Genomic DNA, 17844 nt, shown 5'->3' with positions numbered 1-17844 from the left:
GTTTATAATCCCTTAAAAAGTAGCTTGAGGCAGTGTCATGTTTCTTTTGATGTTTGCTTTGTACAGGGTTTCTGAAAATAGGAGATAATAAAAAAGAAATGTTATACTTTTTCTTCCACAGTCTAATTCCTTGTCATGATTAGTTCCAATATGCTAAGACTATCCACTTAACAATGAGTGATAGTTTTTTGGTTGGAATGATTTTCTGTATGCTTTTTTATATATAAAATGCACATATGCATAAATAATTAAGACAAAAAATGGATATCTTCAGTCTTGAACATACTTAAAAAGTACTGTATCATGGGACTTAACTTTGTCCTGGATGTTAAATTATTTATTTCCATTATAGAAGTACAGACTAATGCAGAACAAAATCATTAATGCTTTGGCACTCTAAAGTGGTAGAGCAAGAGTCTAAACCAGATCATTTATTTGTACTTAGAGCGGTAGTCTTATTTTAAATGAAAGCACTGTTCACCATACAACACTGGCGCGAGGACCTAGATCATTGTGGTCAAGTGTAAACATGAGCAGAGTGGTTGGGGTGTTAAGTCTGCCTAACACACGCGTCTCTGATTTGTTCAAGTCTACTGAGACCTAATGCACCTCACCTCAGACTGTCTTTAAAATCTAGTATTCATAAATCATCGTGCCTATTCAAATCGTTAGACAGATGAGAATTTGAAAGAAAGGGGTCTGATCGCTTCTTTCCCCCTTCTAGTCCTGTGATAGTGAGAGTGAAATGGGTGGCCTGTTGAGGACTTGGATTTTGTTTTAAAATTCATCCAACTATTTTCCGACTGCTTTACCCAATTGCGGATGGTGGTGGTTCCAGAGTCTTGGCAAGAAACAAGTGTAAGGAGTGGATATATCTTGGATGGGGTACCAGTCCATCACAGGGCACACAGTCACAAATACAAAAACCCTCACACCAGGGCCAATTTCTCCAAAAGCCAATTAATCTACCAGTATGTCTGTGGACTTTGGGAAGAAAGCAGAGCACCCAGAGGAAACCCACACAAACACATGGAGAACACACAAACTCCTAACAGATTGAACCCCAGTAATTGAACCTAGAACCCCAGTGCAAGGCAGCAATGCTAACCATCTCTGTGTCACCTCGAGTTTAAAATCATAGAGGTATAACTTATTCTTCCTTAAGAGGGGACTAGTGGTTAAGAACTAGAAAACTGGAGGTAGTCCGAAAGACAAGGACAGACTTATTAAAGCGCAGATTAAAAGTAACACGATGGCAGTGTTAGAGTTTTGGTGTTGAGTGTGCTGGCTCTTCACACTGCTGTTGGATTTACAAAAAATATTCTGAACTATGTAATTCCTATTCCATGTGGAGGCTAGATCATAAATCAGTAACATGTTGTGTGATTTTTCTAGGCTTTTATATACTAGAAATGACTATTGACTAAAAATCTCTCATAGCGTTCCAGTACTTCTCCTCGTAGTGCTCATTCAGTGACATACCTGGCATTGATATACTGTAATAAAGTAAATATCAGATCTCTGTTATTGGATTGGGGCTGCCTGCAAATACAACCTTTTTGGACTACATCACAAATGCCTTACTTAGTAATGGAAAATGTGTGGCTGCTTTGGTTGGGTGGTGTTGAGTTCTAGAATTGTAATGCTGTCTGTAGAAAAGAAAAACATTCCTCCCGGCTGATCCTTGTTCTGACAGCCATTGTCCACTACATGCATGGAGTTCTGCAATGTGATGCTCGCTTAATTTGGTTACAGCTGCCTACGTGTTGAAACTTGCTTTCCAGATAATATCCCAAGTTAGAATACATTTGAAAATACAACTTAGCTTGGTTTTCTGTTTGGCTGACCTGAAGCAGGTTGATTAAAAAAAAAAGTAAAGGGGTTGGACTCCAGTCAGAGATTCAATAAATAAAGGCAGGCCAGGGCCTATAGCATCATGCCCCTACACAGGCATGTGAAAAACTGTACAAGAGTAGGTGCCTCAACAATGCTTCTTTGTTTCAGGAAATGAAAGGTCATTGAGCAGTTCCCAAATTTCATTTTCCAAAGCCCTTCTGAGTCAGTGTAGTATTGGAGAGGAATTTGTATAAGGGATTTGAATTTCCCACTTTTAAAGGGTGTCCTCAGGGAACAGAAAAGAAGTGATCATTATTTTTAATGAATTTATATATTGAATTTATATATCTGTGTTTTATTGATTCAATTCCATCATATTGTTGTGCAGTTACACATTGCATGGCTTGGCTTGTGGTGCTAAATGAGTCATTTCACTTGGTAAATCACTCCACACCACAGCACTTAAAAATCCCATCAGATGTTCCAACTCAAACCACTGCCATGTCCTGTTAGGTGATGTACTTATGCCTAGTACCTGTATATAATGAGGTGATGGAATAAGTAATACTGAAGGGGTCACAGAATTTTATGCTCTGACAGGTGAGGCCTACTGCATTTAGACTTATTGGACTCCTGCTGTCAGAACTTGGATTTAGTTTGCTCAGAATATAAACCAGCTTGAGAAAAGTTTGGGAGTTAAATATACTGTATTCAGATTCTTTTCTTCTAGGAGTAGAAAAAATAATCTTCAGATTTAGATATTTTAGCTTCCAGTAAGTACATTTTTTTAGCAAAGTCATTTTGCTAAGTAGTAACATGAATTCTTCATCTCTCCCTGGGAACAAGGGAGACAGAAACAAGAAAGGGGAAAGGAGCCTTGTCAGGTAATGAATTGATAAGCAGGTAGCTGTGTCAGCATGCATAGGCTGCAAAGGAACAGGTAAACGTTTATTCCATGCTTAAAGGAAAAGAAAAGAGACAATGTTTTGGTTGGGGGAGCCTTCTTAAGGTGCCAATTGATAATGCTGATTCAATTCAACAACCAATTCAGGTGTGAGTTGTTAATGCTGTTTCTGTTCAAGTGATGACTAAAATCTAAATTGTCTAGTCTGTATTTAAAATAAAATATGACAGTGTAATATTTGTTAGTTCAAACCTCACTTTATCAATTCGTTAAAGTTTTTATATTTTTCTCATATGAATCGCACGTTATGGTATACTTTTGTGAACTTCTCGCTTTCCATAAGAAGTCCACTATTGTTCTGATTTTTTGGAGAGACAAGTGTGATTAATATGGCTCCTAGAGGAACCAGAGAGTATTGATGTTTTTCTGACTGTGTTATAGCAGTGATGGCTTTAGTTGTTTCTTAATTGCTAACTATGTTGTTATGGTACTTGGTAAACAAATTGTGCTGCAAAAATGTGTACCTGCCCCTATAGGTTACTTTCTTTACAGCCTACGAACAACTGCACAACAGGAACTTGTTTGTTTCTTTTATACCAAGGTCAGTTGGATGTCTGAGATAAACTCAACATTATTAAAAGTAGCTGTAAGCGATCCATTTACATTCAAACCTGCAGAGGATAAGTATAGTTAGAACCAAATTGAGGAACAATGTTAAATCCTGTAAGTATGACAGTAAGATAATAGCAGTGATACTGGTGTACCTGTATTGTTAACTTTTCCTTTTCTGTTACAAGGCTTAATTGTATACATGGTCATGGTGTATCAGCAGTTCAGATAATGTTATATTTAAAATGGTAATTTGTCAGGATTCACAATAAAGCTTGTGCTCCTGACAGTGACTGACCTACAGAATAAGTATTTAGGCATTATTTCAACATTGAAGAACTATACAAGTCATTTGAATAATTGATCCCTGCCAGAATAGAGAATTCTGTAAAAATATATACTGTAGATTGTGACAAGAACCAAGCTGTTTTTCAGAGGTTACATGATATGTTACAAATCATCAGCATGAATGGAGCCCCTTCTTATTTATGTAAGGATACAGATGGTTTAGAGTTTCACTAAGGTATGCAATAGCTTGGCTCTATCCGGCTGCAGTCATGATTTTAAATCTTCATCCAAAAAATATATGCTCAGACCTATACATCTTCTTTCTGTTGTCACTATTGTCACTATCCAAGTTTCTACAAATTCTACAATTGCATGTATATCTCCCAGAAACATTTTTTTCTTTTAAATCGATACAGAATTTTGTTTTAAGACCTTTCCAGGAACAAATTAACTTCCAAAATAATGAGAAAAATATTTTTTCTTGATGCCGCAGTGGTTAACATTACTAAGCCTTGCGCTTGGGCCCTTGGTTCAGTTCCTGGGTTGTGATCCTCATGAAGGTGGAATGTTCTCCCTGTGTTGGAGATTCCACTGGGTGCTCCGTTTTCCTCCAGAACTCCAAAGATATTCTGCTACAATAGACTGGCTCCTTGGAAAATGGGCCGTGATATCAGTGTGCGTGTGTTCGTGTCTCTGTCTGCCCTGCAATGGACTGGTGTCCTGTCTAGTGTTTTAGATAAATCAGTTAGAAAATGAGTGGATGCATTATTTTTTTTAAATTCCCACACAAACATGTTCAATGTTAAAAGTCCTTAAAAATCAGCAATATTTGATTTACTATTTGTAAATTGGACTACTGGGATTTCTTAACTAATGCCTACAAACCTATAGAAAAAGCAAATAATCATGCTAGCTGTTTTGCACTAAAAATAATAACTGACTTTTAATATACAGCATCTACCCTTATCTTCTCTTACAAATTAAAATGTGATATTCAAGCCCTGAAACAAGGTGGTGAATAGAATAAAATGATTTTCATGTTTTCTCTGTGTCGATGAGGATTGTGCCAAATATCCCACTTTTTAGAGGGGATTCTGACTTAAAGGCATTCAGTCATAATCCAATTGTAGAGGTTGTAGCTTCACACCACTGGCTCTTCAACCAAGCACAAACATTGCTCTGGATGCAGGTGTCCATTGCTCTGTAAAACGCATAAGCATTCAGACTCTTACAGAGCCATCTTTACATTTACATGACTGTAAAAAGGTTTTTAGAATCACATGCTTTACAGCAGTGCTGCCTGTTTACAGTATTTCTGTACAATAAGCATCTTCATTATTGTATTGGTCCTGTTAGTAATCATTAAAAAAATGAGCAATAGGATTTTTCCGTTGTTAGCTAATGGACTGGACTGCAGAGGTCACAGGTTGAATGTGGAGGAGGTTTACAACAACCACATTCCACTTTTTCATTTAAGAATTGTAATGGTAGTGCTTAATTTGTTTTAGCTTGGCATGAATATTTATTATTTTTGTGTAGTCAGCTTTTTGTGAGGTAGGAGAAAGCTATACCTTTAATTGATTAGCTCCAATCAGTATACAAAAATAACACTGAATTTTTAAAGTATTCTTCACCATGAGTATGTATACATGAAGGTGTCCATATATCAAATGCCAGAACAGTTGTAAGTATCCTTGCCTGTTGACTTAATATGGAGAGTATCCCCTCTTTTCAAGTCCTGTGTTTCTTTGGAAAATAATTCTGTAATAAGATAATAAGCTGTGTTGAAGATCTGGAGAGTGGTTTATGAATTCACAGCTGTATCATTTCAGGAATTACAGCCAAGGATGATCCCACTAACACATGTTAGGAGATTTCTTAGGCACCACGTTTGTTCAAGCCACCATATTTTCACTGAGTGCCTCTCTGTGCACGTAGTATTCATGATGCAGCCCAGAGAAGTTAAATCACTAGGCCCATCTGTCTTGGGTGGTTGTGGAATTAGTAATGACTCTAGAATCTCATCCATCAGTTTCTCAAAGCATCCCGAGGAGTTTTCTTTAAAACATGGCTGGGTGAATGATATGAGCTAAGAATCAGAGTTGATGAAATAGTGATGGATGAAGCACGCTTGTAGGCTAACAGTGGTTAAATGGTGTGGACTGTAGATTGAATGGAGTGGTTTTGTTTGGTGTTCTTAGGTGGATGGAAGCCTGCCTGGAGGAAGAGTTACCCCCAACTACAGAGCTGGAAGAGGGTCTGCGCAATGGAGTCTTCCTGGGGAAACTCGCCAGGTTCTTCGCTCCAAAAATGGTGTCGGAGAAAAGGATATACGACCGAGACCAAGCTCGTTATAAGGTAGTTTATTTCTGTATTCATTGAAATTAGACCCCTGTTTTGTTTTTGTCCAATGTAAATGTGAATCAACATTTTTTAGTACTTCCTCTTCCCCCCATTACCAGTAGGGCAGAGGTCAGTGCACGTCATGCTCTGAAATATGCACTGTTGAGGTTGAGACCTCTCTTTTTTTTTTAATGGATGCCCCAAAGCCTGGCAGCAGAATTATCATAAAATGGATGAGCACTGCAGCCTTTAGCATTGGGCTGTTACCTTCAGGCTCGAGGATACCTGCAGGCTTCCAATGAGAAGGACATCTTGGCTGCCCATCTTATTTCTAGGCCAAAGGAAGAGTGGCTCTGAACCTGTACATTCTGCCATTTTAGTATTGTTTCTCGAAAACGAATTTGCCCCCTGCCAATAATATCACATTTTGGTGAATTACAAGTAGTGAATCCATTCTTTTCACATCAATATTTTTGTTTAAATTTTATGACCAAACTGAACAGTTACACACGAAGGAGGCTGAATGTCGGAAAACCTTGCATAGAAGAAATGCAATCAGTAAGTTTCACTTAGCATATGTTTTAGGTTAGTACTTAGTACTGGAAAGACCTTAGACAGTAATTACTGCTATTGGTACTTTTACGACTCTACCAACATTGTGGGATGATGTAATTTAGTCCATTCTTCCTGGGACAATTGCCCCAGTAGTAAGAATTCTTTTGGGGAAAGTTTATGATCTGCCATCATCAAACCTCAACATAACTTTTCTGTAGGATTTAAGTGAGAATTTTGGGCAGCTCAAGAACATTAACATTAACTGTCTTCTAGTCAGACCACTCCAGTTTGACTTTGGCCCTGTGGTGCAGGCCTTTATTCCGTTAAAAAAAATCATAATATTAAACCATCCCTTTGCAGTATATTTCAAATGAGACTTAAGTTTAGTCTTTTTCTGTAAAGGCATTTTTCTTGCTGTTCAGCTGTACAGGTCAACTTTGAGTAGGGACAGGATTACTGTGGATGTTTGAACAATGCTTCCCATCTTAAAAAATACAATTTTGCAAGCCTTTCAAAGTCACAGTGGCATCTCTAAACACATCAGCTACAGTAAGTGTGGGAGCGAGGCCTGATCGGCTCTAGGTACTGTCTGGGCGATGTGGTGATCTTTCCGCTTCTTAATGACGTCTTTGTACGCATAGGGACTACTGACATTTTCCTGATCTGTGGCTATTTACCACTTAATTTGTCTTCATGGTCGACTTGTTATATCATCATGTAAGTTGTGGCTTGATAATCAGTCTGTTGTAGGGAACTTACAGAGACATGCATTTACACACAACAATGTATTGACCTTTCAGATTATTCTTTTTCTTCTAAACTGATTAGGGCTCCTATAGCAAGTGGTTAGTTGTGCAACTGAAAATCGACTTTCTTTATGGTTAGCTATGCTGACCATAATTATAGGCATTCAGGCCTGTCCAGTATTTCTATACATGATCCTAAGCATGCTGAGAAATGTTATTTGCTTAAAGCACGAGCCAAACCTGTACCTGTATTAAATCTTTGTTTTCTTTATACAGTATTAATATACAATACAGTATATTCCCTCATTTACTCAGGTGTTTCAATTTTTGGTTCACTACCTGTATGTTCACATATTGGCCAATGTAGGCAGAATTATTTAAAGGTGATTAGTATCTGGATAGCTTTTAGTAACCCCACTCTGCATACTCTCAGCAAAGGAAGTTATGTGCTTAACTCCAACTCTGTTACAGACATCCTATTTCCTTTAGACAGTTGACCCAGGCGACAAATTAGCCATTCCTCTTGTTGAACAGAACAGCAATAATGACACCAGACTCTCAGATTATCAGTCAAAAACTGTCAATTATCAAGGATATCAGCTTGAAAATTCTGTAAAAGTACTGAATCAAATGTGTAATATTTGAGTCAAAAGAAACTTGATACTCACAATGTTTTCAGGTAGTTACATTTTTTTAGCAGGTACACTTACATTTTGTTGAACAAATGCAACTTATTATTCAAATGCAAATTATGTTTATTAATGTTGATAATCAATCAGGAATGTGCTTGAAAAATCACAGCCAGCTGGAATGTATGGTTCCAGCTTCCAAAGTCATTTCAGTGTATTCAAATTAGTCATGAAGGATAAAAAATTAAGATGAGCCCAATAACAATTAATATCCAAAACCTGTATGATTATGTTTCTAAACATACGCACTTGTACTTCTTCCAATATTGAGATTATATATGGCTGTAGATCTAGTATGATGCATCTGGTAAATACAGATTATGATATCCCACATTAATATATAAAATTGTACAAATGGGGGGGGTAAGTTAAAGTTAATTACGCACCATACAGTCAGGACTGATTGTGTGAATGACTGTATGACCACATGGTTTCTTTGTTTCTGGCACTTTAATGACACTTTGATATTCTTTACAAAGACCCGGGAGTCTGGAACCAGTCCGTGGTCAAGGCCTTCTCCAGTCCCTTGTATAGAACAACAATCATTTCTAAAAGTGATGTTTAGCTGAGAGAACCAATTCTTTAAACCAGAAAAACAGAGATGGTCAGCCTGACAATGGTCAGCCATTGTTAAAAGGAAATGTTCCTTGAAATATAAAAATATAGCTCCCTTACCCTAAATTTATTGTTGGTCTCATTAGTCTTCAACAGTGCCGGTTAGTGTTCAGTCCTTGAGTTGGCCCACGTTGCTGGAGCTTTGGCCTGTAGAAAGCTGTAGCTCCACACATCATTCTTGCTTTTTCAGTGGCAAAGAGAGTATTACAAGTTATGATATTTACAGCTGGTCTTTTAGACTGCTCATTGACCCTCTTAGCTTGAGATATTGTTGCTGTGTGTGAACGCTTTTTAAGCACATCTTCATCTCTTTGTACTTCCTGCTTAAAGGGAATATGTTCAGTGTATGTAACTGCAGTGCGCTGTCAAGGGAGCTTTGCATGAACTATATTGTTATACAGTATCTTCTTTACCCCTGACGCATAAAAAAATTCTGAACTTTATATAACTTTCCAAAAATCAATCTAATTTGAAGAAAATTAAGATGTGTTTTGAAAGACTGAGTGCTGGATAAATCTCTTTTTTTTTTCTCTTGTTGCAGCGATCTGGACTTCATTTTCGACATACAGACAACACTGTTCAATGGCTGAGAGCTATGGAGTCAATAGGGTTGCCTAAGGTAAGGATCTTGTTTGTGAACTGAGACAAATTCAAGAATTCACTCTGCCTTATCACTGAAATTGCCTTCAGTCCAGTACTTCAACCAACCTTCAAGAGAGAGTTTACTCTTTCACTATATTTAATAAATAAAACCATTCATTGATACATATGAAGAAAGCTTCACAACCACAATGTTTCTGTTTTTTCAATGCAGATTAATATATCCAGTAATTGTTCCTTAGCATTTTGCACACTGATGCAGCTACCCACTCTGAAAAAGTTCATTTTCATTTTCTTTAATGGTAAATCCTATGGCTTCCATAGGAATAGAAAATATGATGGAGGAGGAGGATTAAGAAAGAGAAAAGATGAGACAAATTCTAAAACAGAGTGGGACTGCATTTCATATATTGGGTAATATGCATCAATATGAGCTTAATTTGTTTCAAACACCACCATCAATTTGTTTAATCTGTACATCAGCTTTGACATTCACATGTGACACTGGCATGTTGATAACCATGTCCCACATCAGCACTTCCTGCAGCCAGAAGCAGTATGTTAGTGTTTAGCTGACAAATGGAAAATTGGTCTTTTGCTGATACAAAAACCAAATGGAATGCAGGTTTTAAGAACTATATATAAAATAAATAATGCCCAAATTTACATTATGACAGGATCATGTTGTAAGCGAGGCCTGGTATTCGTTAACCTGGTGTCTGGTAAACGTAAATATGACACCATGTTTTATAGCTAAGCGATGTGTGTGTTAAGTGCGAGGTTGTAGAGACTCCTGGTTTGAATCCTGTTCTCACGATTTAGTGGGAAAAAAATGTACTGGTTCTGCTGACATATTGAAAAGCTGCAGCTGCGGGGCTTTATTTTACAAATAATTTGTATAAAATTTTAGATTGAGAAAAGGAGGAAAGGCAGTTTTAAAACTCTGGACCTCTTTTGGCTAATGAGCACAGGTTGATTACAGATCATTATGAATTTGTGAGTTTTGTTAATAAGATAAATATCAAGATTGGTATTTTATCTTATGTAAGAAATGATTGAAATCTCTTAATATCAACTAATATATTAATATTAAAAGTAAGAGTTTTTGTTCATTTGTTTCAAGGCAGTTTTAAAGTATGCCTAAATAGCAGTATATTCAATGTACAAATGCAGTGTGTCCTTTAACTGTTGGAAATTATTACTTTTACTGTATGATTCAATTGGGATATCCAGTGTTACTCAAAACACAAATGTACAGTAAGCCAATCCAGCCTGCTGTTTAGAATGTACTTTGCCATTGGATAATGATTTTATGCACCACATCTCTAAAATGCCACAGACATATGTTGATTAAAATTGGGTGTTATATAGTCCCCTACATTGTATTCTCAAAAATAATCTGTCAGTATGCTATTAAGATTATTAACTACCAGAAGATTGCATGCTCTAAAAAAGCGACAAAACATTCTTGTTGAGTCTTGTTCTTGTTCTTTTCAGATCTTTTATCCTGAGACAACAGATGTTTATGATAGAAAGAATATGCCCCGGGTGATTTATTGTATACATGCATTAAGGTAAGAGAAACATCACAGTCTAATAGTAGCCTTTCTTTTCAAAATTACAGCAGTTGCTAAACCGTTTTGAAATTACTTGGTCACTTAAAATGTATCATTATTTTATCCTGGGACTTCATTCATTACCTGGAACAAAAGAATAGAACAACTTCAGTCAGTTGTTCTCAGCATTTTGTTGTCTGTATAATACATGAGACAATTAATCTTACACATTTTAACAGCTTTTACAAGTTCTGTCATGACAAACGTGCAAATGCATTGCATCTTTCTTTAATTTGTAGGGATAAGCCCTATTCTTTAGAGTTTGCTAAACCTGGTGAATAGGAGTTCCTTGTATTCATGCAGAGTTACATAGTTGTATAAAATTGCTTGACAATCTAGACAATAATGTAGTAATCTTGTAATATTAAAGGAGACTTTTGTTGTGAGACTTCATTTTTGTTATTCTGTTCACATTTAATATCTCGTGCTATAAGGTCATTTACATTTATAAATGGAAAAAAAAGAGAGACATAAACGAAATGCAACAAAGGATACTAATTTTTTGCTTTTTAATGCCTCTCAGTACAGAACGTTTAAAATGTAGTGTTGTATGATGATTCTTAATCCAAGGTATGCACTGAAAATAGGCAGATCATTCATACACCTCTAATAAACTTTACTTTTCATCAAAGAATCTTTCATATTGTTTTTCCCCCTCTTTTGGTAATAACGATGGGCATAGATCTTTAGCCCAGCCGTACTGGTAAGCCACTTCCTGTCTGCTCTAAGTCACTTCCTGACAACGGATACCTTTTCCTTTTGCCTTTTTATCACAAAGTTAAATCTGGAGGGTTTTGTCTCCCATTCTGTTAAGTAACATCAGCGGTTTACAACCGTCTTAGGAGAAGCCAAATGGCTACTTTGTGTGTCATCTGTTATCATAAAGAAATCCAGACGGAGACAGAGGTCTTTTAATGCAGTTCACAGTCTTACCTAATGTTTTTCTATTGGTAAAAACTAGACATTATTTGACAACTTCTCTTCTAATGTACATACCAAACCGGTAGACAGTGAAAAAAATAAAATCTCATCAGCTGTGTCTGACCCCAGTGCGGAAGCTGGTATCTTATAAACTGAATTTTAAATGTTTGCTTGAGACGAAAAGCAGTTCATGATGGTGTACATTGCACATGTTGATTTCTGAGGTCTTCACTATGTCACTCTTGTTTCAGTTCCTGACATCTATTGTTTCCTTAGTTCTTGTAACATCTAGTTTTTGGTGCTAACTACTATTTTGCCTTTTGCTTGGACATCTTCCGAGTCAGCTCGGTTGGTCTAGGTAGGGTGTGGCATCTCCAATTAAGCAGCGCTGACACTGAGCAGAAAGCTGCGTTTTGCTCTCATGTAATCAAAGTGGTTTAAACCACAAATTGAAAGATAATATTTTTAACAAATGCAAGCACTTGCAAGATACTTAACCGTATTATTACTTTCATTTCAAACAGACACATTTAAAAAAGCGTCAAATGAGAACTGCAGGACCTCATTGAAAAGTTTTCTGCTTGTGTAACACCGTGTACATAGATCTCAAGCTGAGGCGTGAATCGATAGATATGCCTTTTTATTTTAACAGAGCTGCAAGCATAATCACAGTTAATGTCTTTGTGCAGGTCAAGAATGTAAATGTGAATGGAAAACATTATTTTAAACACAGAAACAAGTATTTTGTTTTGATTTTCTCTGACCTTTTTGAAAAGTACTAAGAGACCTTCCTGGGATTCAAAATAAAAGGAAAAAAAACTCAAGTATGATGTAAGATGTAAGATGTAAGATTTTTGTATTTCCTAGTTGACTTTTCTGAGTATATTCCAGCCACTGTATGTTGAAAGTGAATGCATGCACAGGCTAGCCTTTTTTAATACATTATTACATTGAAATTTACACTAATATAAAAACCCTCACTTTGAAAGCAGCTGTGGTCAAAACAGAGCTATTCTGAATCTAATGACCTATTGATATCAGATCACATTTTATTATTATTATATTGCTTGTGTTAACCTTCAGTGGGAAACATAGTATAGTCATAGTCTGGAATGGGTACAGTAAATCCCCTATGTATAATTTATCACAAAATAGCTTAAAATATTTAGAATATATCACTATCAGCTTTATCTTTAAAGGCATACTTCATATAGATACAGCACAACTTTGACAGTTTTAGTACTAAAGAGGCTTTTGCAAATAGTAGCAGTATTTTAAGTTATAATGCACAACTTTCAGCATCTTATTATATTCTTATAATGTATTTTATGAAATATAAGAATTTAAAAAAGGATGATTTTAATGATTAAAACTACCACAAAACACATTGTTTAGTTTAACAAAGTAAGATGTTTACGCATTTCTAAGAATTTTAAAATAAACTTGAAATGCTGCACTTTGACATAATGCATGGGGTTTCTACTCAGTCATGATGTGGTTTTCGGTGATGGATATCTGTCACTTTTCACAAGAGCTTATTTTTATTTAGAATTTCTTACTACAGTTTGTACTGTGCCCATCCCCCCCACCCTTCTGAATGTGAAACAAAGCTCTTCTACCTAATTTTAAATGTGTTTCTGAACTTTGTGGGCTTTGGATAGGACATTTCCTTCCCCTTGAGCAGCACTCCCCATGCGCTCATTACAAACTTTTCACTACACAGTTTTCCGAAAATAGATCACTCAGAAGACCAGGCAGTCTCAGGAAAGCAACTGTCATCTGATTACAGTACCATTGTAGATTCAACAATAGCATCTATACTGTCTTTTAACTTGTAGTACCTAAGAAAAGACGAGCATAGAACAAAATAACAAAGACGACCATATGGTAGAAAATGAAAAATAAAACAAACATCGCGTTGTCTTTGTTGCCCTCTTCCCAAAGGTGCTGAAAGGTTTGTGTGGGAGAGTTTTTCTGATGTTTTTTTTTATTTTTAGCTGGGTCAGAGAAGTAAATTTATCTTCATTAAACCCTGTGCAGTCAGTCATTTGCTCATTATGGCTGAGGATTGTTTACAATTAAGTGATTAAGCTCTTGCCCTCCACAGCAGCCAGAGCTGAGGGTAAGCGTCAGTGTTCTAGTGCTTTCTTCTTTAATGCCAGGTTGAAGGTACTGCTCCACCCTGCTAGCCAGTGCCTGGTACTGAACAGAGACCAGAGGCAGCCACCCCTTTAATAATTTAGACCTGCTGACAGACATTACCATGAAATGTTAATGTAGTTTCCACTTACTTGCTCCAAGTTATAAGCACGACCTCCGAGTTATAATTGTGGTTTTGCTGTTTTTACAGCTATTGTTTCTGAGTAGTAGTGAGTAAATAATGCCACCTACTGGTAGATAAGTCTAAGTCTTAAAGTAAAAAAGGCAAGTGTGGTGACCAAATTGAAGCCTTTGTTATTGTCCTAATTCCTATTGCAGTTGGAATCTGTCCTTATTCTTAAATTTTGTTCCACATGCAATCTGTGAGACTAAAATATTGAATAGAGCTCCCCACAAAATAAAACAGAGAGACTAAAAACCTAACGATTGCAAAATACAAAATACAAAATACAAAATGCAACATTTTTCGAGTGTTTTCTTTCTTAGCTATGCTGTCTTGTAATATCTTTCAGCTGATACAGTGCAGTTACAAAGCAAAATCTAGAGACTGTATGTGAAAAAGAAAGCAGTGCTTTAATAATGCGCCCTAATCCTCATTCAATCCCATGATATTGAATGGTTCAGTGGATGAGCCATGTGAGATGTTCGGCAGCATGCAGAACTGGAACAACAGCGCGTTCAGGAGGCTGCGGCAATCACAGCACCCTGCTGGGGGGAATGAGCCAAGGCTGTGTCTGTCAGGAGATGACTGATTGAAGGGAGGAGTGCACAGTGACAAGCTCGGGGAAGAAGTGTTTGTTAATCATATTTGTACCTAGTTGGGTGTGACTGAGGCCTTTGCCCTCCCAAACCTTAGTTCTATAGAGCTAAGATACTGTGAATACAGTAACGTTGCAGTTGTAATGAGACGGGTCCAGTCCTCAGCTTGTTTATTCACACATTCTTTGCTTGCTCATATGTACCAATCCCATTTCTATATTGCTTTCTATCATCCTTTTTTAAATTCTTATATTTCATAAATGTTAAGTGAGTTTGATTGTTAGAGAGTACAATACATATGTATAATGTAAGGGAGAGTTGGATTTTTTGGAGGGAAGGGCAGGTTGAACACTGTATAATAATCTGGGAACATGTCCTTCTAAATCATTCCTTAAAGCAGGGGTGTCAAATATGTGGCCTGCCAAGTGGTTCAGTTCTCACCTTGTCTTTGCCTGCAAACTGCATGCCATGCAGGCACTCTTGGTTATGTTACTGTATTGGTCTTGAATACACAGCTCTCTGTGGTTCTCTACCTCTACATAATAACATACCCCATATTTGACCCTATTGTTTTCAGAGATCTAGGTTGACAGGAGTGTCTTCAGAAGAAAATAAGATGCCATAGTAAATAAGTTTGATACACATACCTTAAATTATACCTTAAACCGTTTATTTTGATGAAGCATCATGATAATTGCAATGAATACCAAAACGCTTATGCCACCTCTGTCATGTTCCTTTTGAATTTAAGACAGGGACTGTCTGAATTAAGGATCTCTGAAGTCTAGGATGTGTGACCTTTTCCTTATGGATTTGTTTCAGTTTATACCTTTACAAGCTGGGAATAGCTCCTCAGATCCAAGACTTGTTGGGAAAAGTGGATTTCACAGGTAAAATGTGCTCACATGTTTGGTCATGTAATAGCATCGCTCATTTAGAACTGTTATCTGAGGAACTCTCTGTGCACAGCCAGCATACAATAACATTTAAGCACAGCGAAGATAATTGACATACAAATAGTATGTGTTGTGTGGTCTGTTAAGTTTAATAATTAAAACACATATTGTAACCTTCTTTGTCAAAATGTAATATGTAACACTGAATACTACTTGTGGTTTGACCTACAGTAGTACCAGCTCTACTTGCAAACTTAACTGTACTGTCCACATATCTGTGATTTGTACTTATCCAATTGTTGATTATAAATGTCTGCCTGAGAATATGAAAAAGACCTCCTTTTCATTTCACTTGACTTGATAGTGATAGTTCAAAACCTAAATTATTATTTCAATGCTAAAACATTATTTATTGTTTTAAAAGAAACTGCCCACAAAAATGGATAAATACCAAATAAATCCAGGCAGAGTTTAAACTGCACTGAAGACTTTTTTTGTATAAATTGCTGGAACTTTGAAGCGTAATAAGTAATATGCAGTAGCATTTGCAGTGCATCGATAACAAAGCACAGAGACCTGCATTGTGTATGTATTTATTGATATCCACAGAGGAGGAGATCAGTAACATGCGGAAAGAACTGGAGAAGTATGGAATACAGATGCCAGCGTTCAGTAAGATTGGAGGAATCCTTGCTAATGAGCTTTCTGTGGATGAAGCTGCGTGTAAATACATTTTAATATATTTGAGGTTGGAGGAATGGGGATGGGATTCTGTTTCATTTCTATTGCAAATTACTAAATAGTTTTGAAAAGACTGACAACTGGATTTCAAACAACTAAATTAGTTTACATTTCCGTATTTTCCACAGTAGTTCCTAATGTTTTTTTCCCCAGAAGTCTGCAGTTTTGCGTTTGTCAGGATTGTCTACTTTCTGTATAACATTGTTGAAGAAAATGATGGCTCTTCCCAAGATGAAAATTCCTTTAACCTTTGGCAAGATTTTGTAAAATTGGGCGTTGACATTTTCATGAAATAAGCTTCTAATGCTTCCTGTTTTCCAGTGCACGCTGCTGTTATTGCCATCAATGAAGCCATAGACAAAGGAGTTGCTGAGCAGACCCTGAGTGCCCTTATGAACCCAAATGCAATGCTGAGAAACACTGAGACAAATCTTGCTCGGGAATACCAGGATAAGCTCAGTCAATCCAAGAAGGTCAAAGAGGAAAACACTGCAAGCAGGGTATTTTTTACTGTGCAAATAATTCCCTTATTACAGTTCATAAAGTTATTTTTAAGCCCGCTTAACTGTTTCAGTAGTGGAAACATAGAGCTGGACCTTAATAGTCTAAAAACGTGACAAACTGGAGCAGCCACTAACTCAACTGAAGTGTACAGTATGTACAAATGGACTTTAAATCAACTTCTGCACAAGGGGACCTCATTATCTCAGGGTGTGGAACCTATCAAGGGTTATATTGAATTTAATGTATCATATTTTGGGAATTCACTTACCTTTTTCATTCATTATATGTGATATGTCCAGTACTCTTATCTTAGCGTGTATGACATAATATATTGTGAAATGAGTTTTGGTAATAAAATTAATATTAATTTGTTGTACTATACTGTATATACATCAGCCTTGTGTTTATGAAGGTGGTAATATCTTATAATGTAATAACCTTTACTTGTTAACATGCTTTTCATGGTAAATTATATATTTTTTATTTTTCCAGACTTTAATTCAGGGGAAAAAATTCATGCATGTCTAATCACTTCTGGCTAAGGGCACATGATACAGTATATTATTTCAACTTGGAAATAATAGGATCTAATTTTTGTTTGCATTTTTTAAATGTGAACTGCATATACTGTACATTTATCTTTAGATTATTCTGTTAAACTGGTCAGTAAATGGTGTATAGAAATTTGCTTGCCCTTGGTTAATAGCCTTTTCTGTGCTATATATGTAATTAATTCAGGTCTGCACATGTATGCAGAATGACTGGTACTGTATGTTTTTCCTTTGTTATTTAAGGACCATTCTAATGGCTGCTGTCTCATCAAAGCAGAAGTCCAGGAAAGAAACTCCTCTTCAGTATTTGACTCACTTTATGAGGGAACAGTTGTTGTTCTAAGCATCTGTCATAAGGCTTCAGCAGAAATTTAGCTGACCCATTGATTTCTGAATAAAAACTCTCAGTGATTACTTAGTGAAAAACTAACCTCTACCCCATACAGTATGTTGCCTAAAAATTCTTAGATAAAACCAGTATAACTAAGCTACTGTAGAATACCAAAACTGA

At 36.5% G+C, this 17844-nt stretch overlaps 1 protein-coding gene across 2 annotated transcripts in view; it reads left to right on the top strand.

The window, feature by feature from the left end:
• iqgap2 (IQ motif containing GTPase activating protein 2) overlaps positions 1–17844 on the top strand; it is a 112745-nt gene that overhangs the window by 40807 nt on the left and 54094 nt on the right. For both annotated transcript variants that reach the window (XM_069187186.1, XM_069187187.1), the window contains exons 3-8: positions 5839–5995; positions 9127–9204; positions 10683–10759; positions 15464–15531; positions 16147–16260; positions 16600–16778. In XM_069187186.1, the coding sequence (XP_069043287.1) occupies positions 5839–5995; positions 9127–9204; positions 10683–10759; positions 15464–15531; positions 16147–16260; positions 16600–16778 (673 nt within the window). The remainder of the gene's footprint in view (positions 1–5838; positions 5996–9126; positions 9205–10682; positions 10760–15463; positions 15532–16146; positions 16261–16599; positions 16779–17844) is intronic.

Source organism: Lepisosteus oculatus, chromosome 3 (assembly GCF_040954835.1).
Source record: "Lepisosteus oculatus isolate fLepOcu1 chromosome 3, fLepOcu1.hap2, whole genome shotgun sequence".
NCBI lineage: Eukaryota > Metazoa > Chordata > Actinopteri > Semionotiformes > Lepisosteidae > Lepisosteus > Lepisosteus oculatus.
The sequence above is the reverse complement of the archived record's forward strand: the minus strand, read 5'-3'. Positions and strand labels throughout refer to the sequence as shown.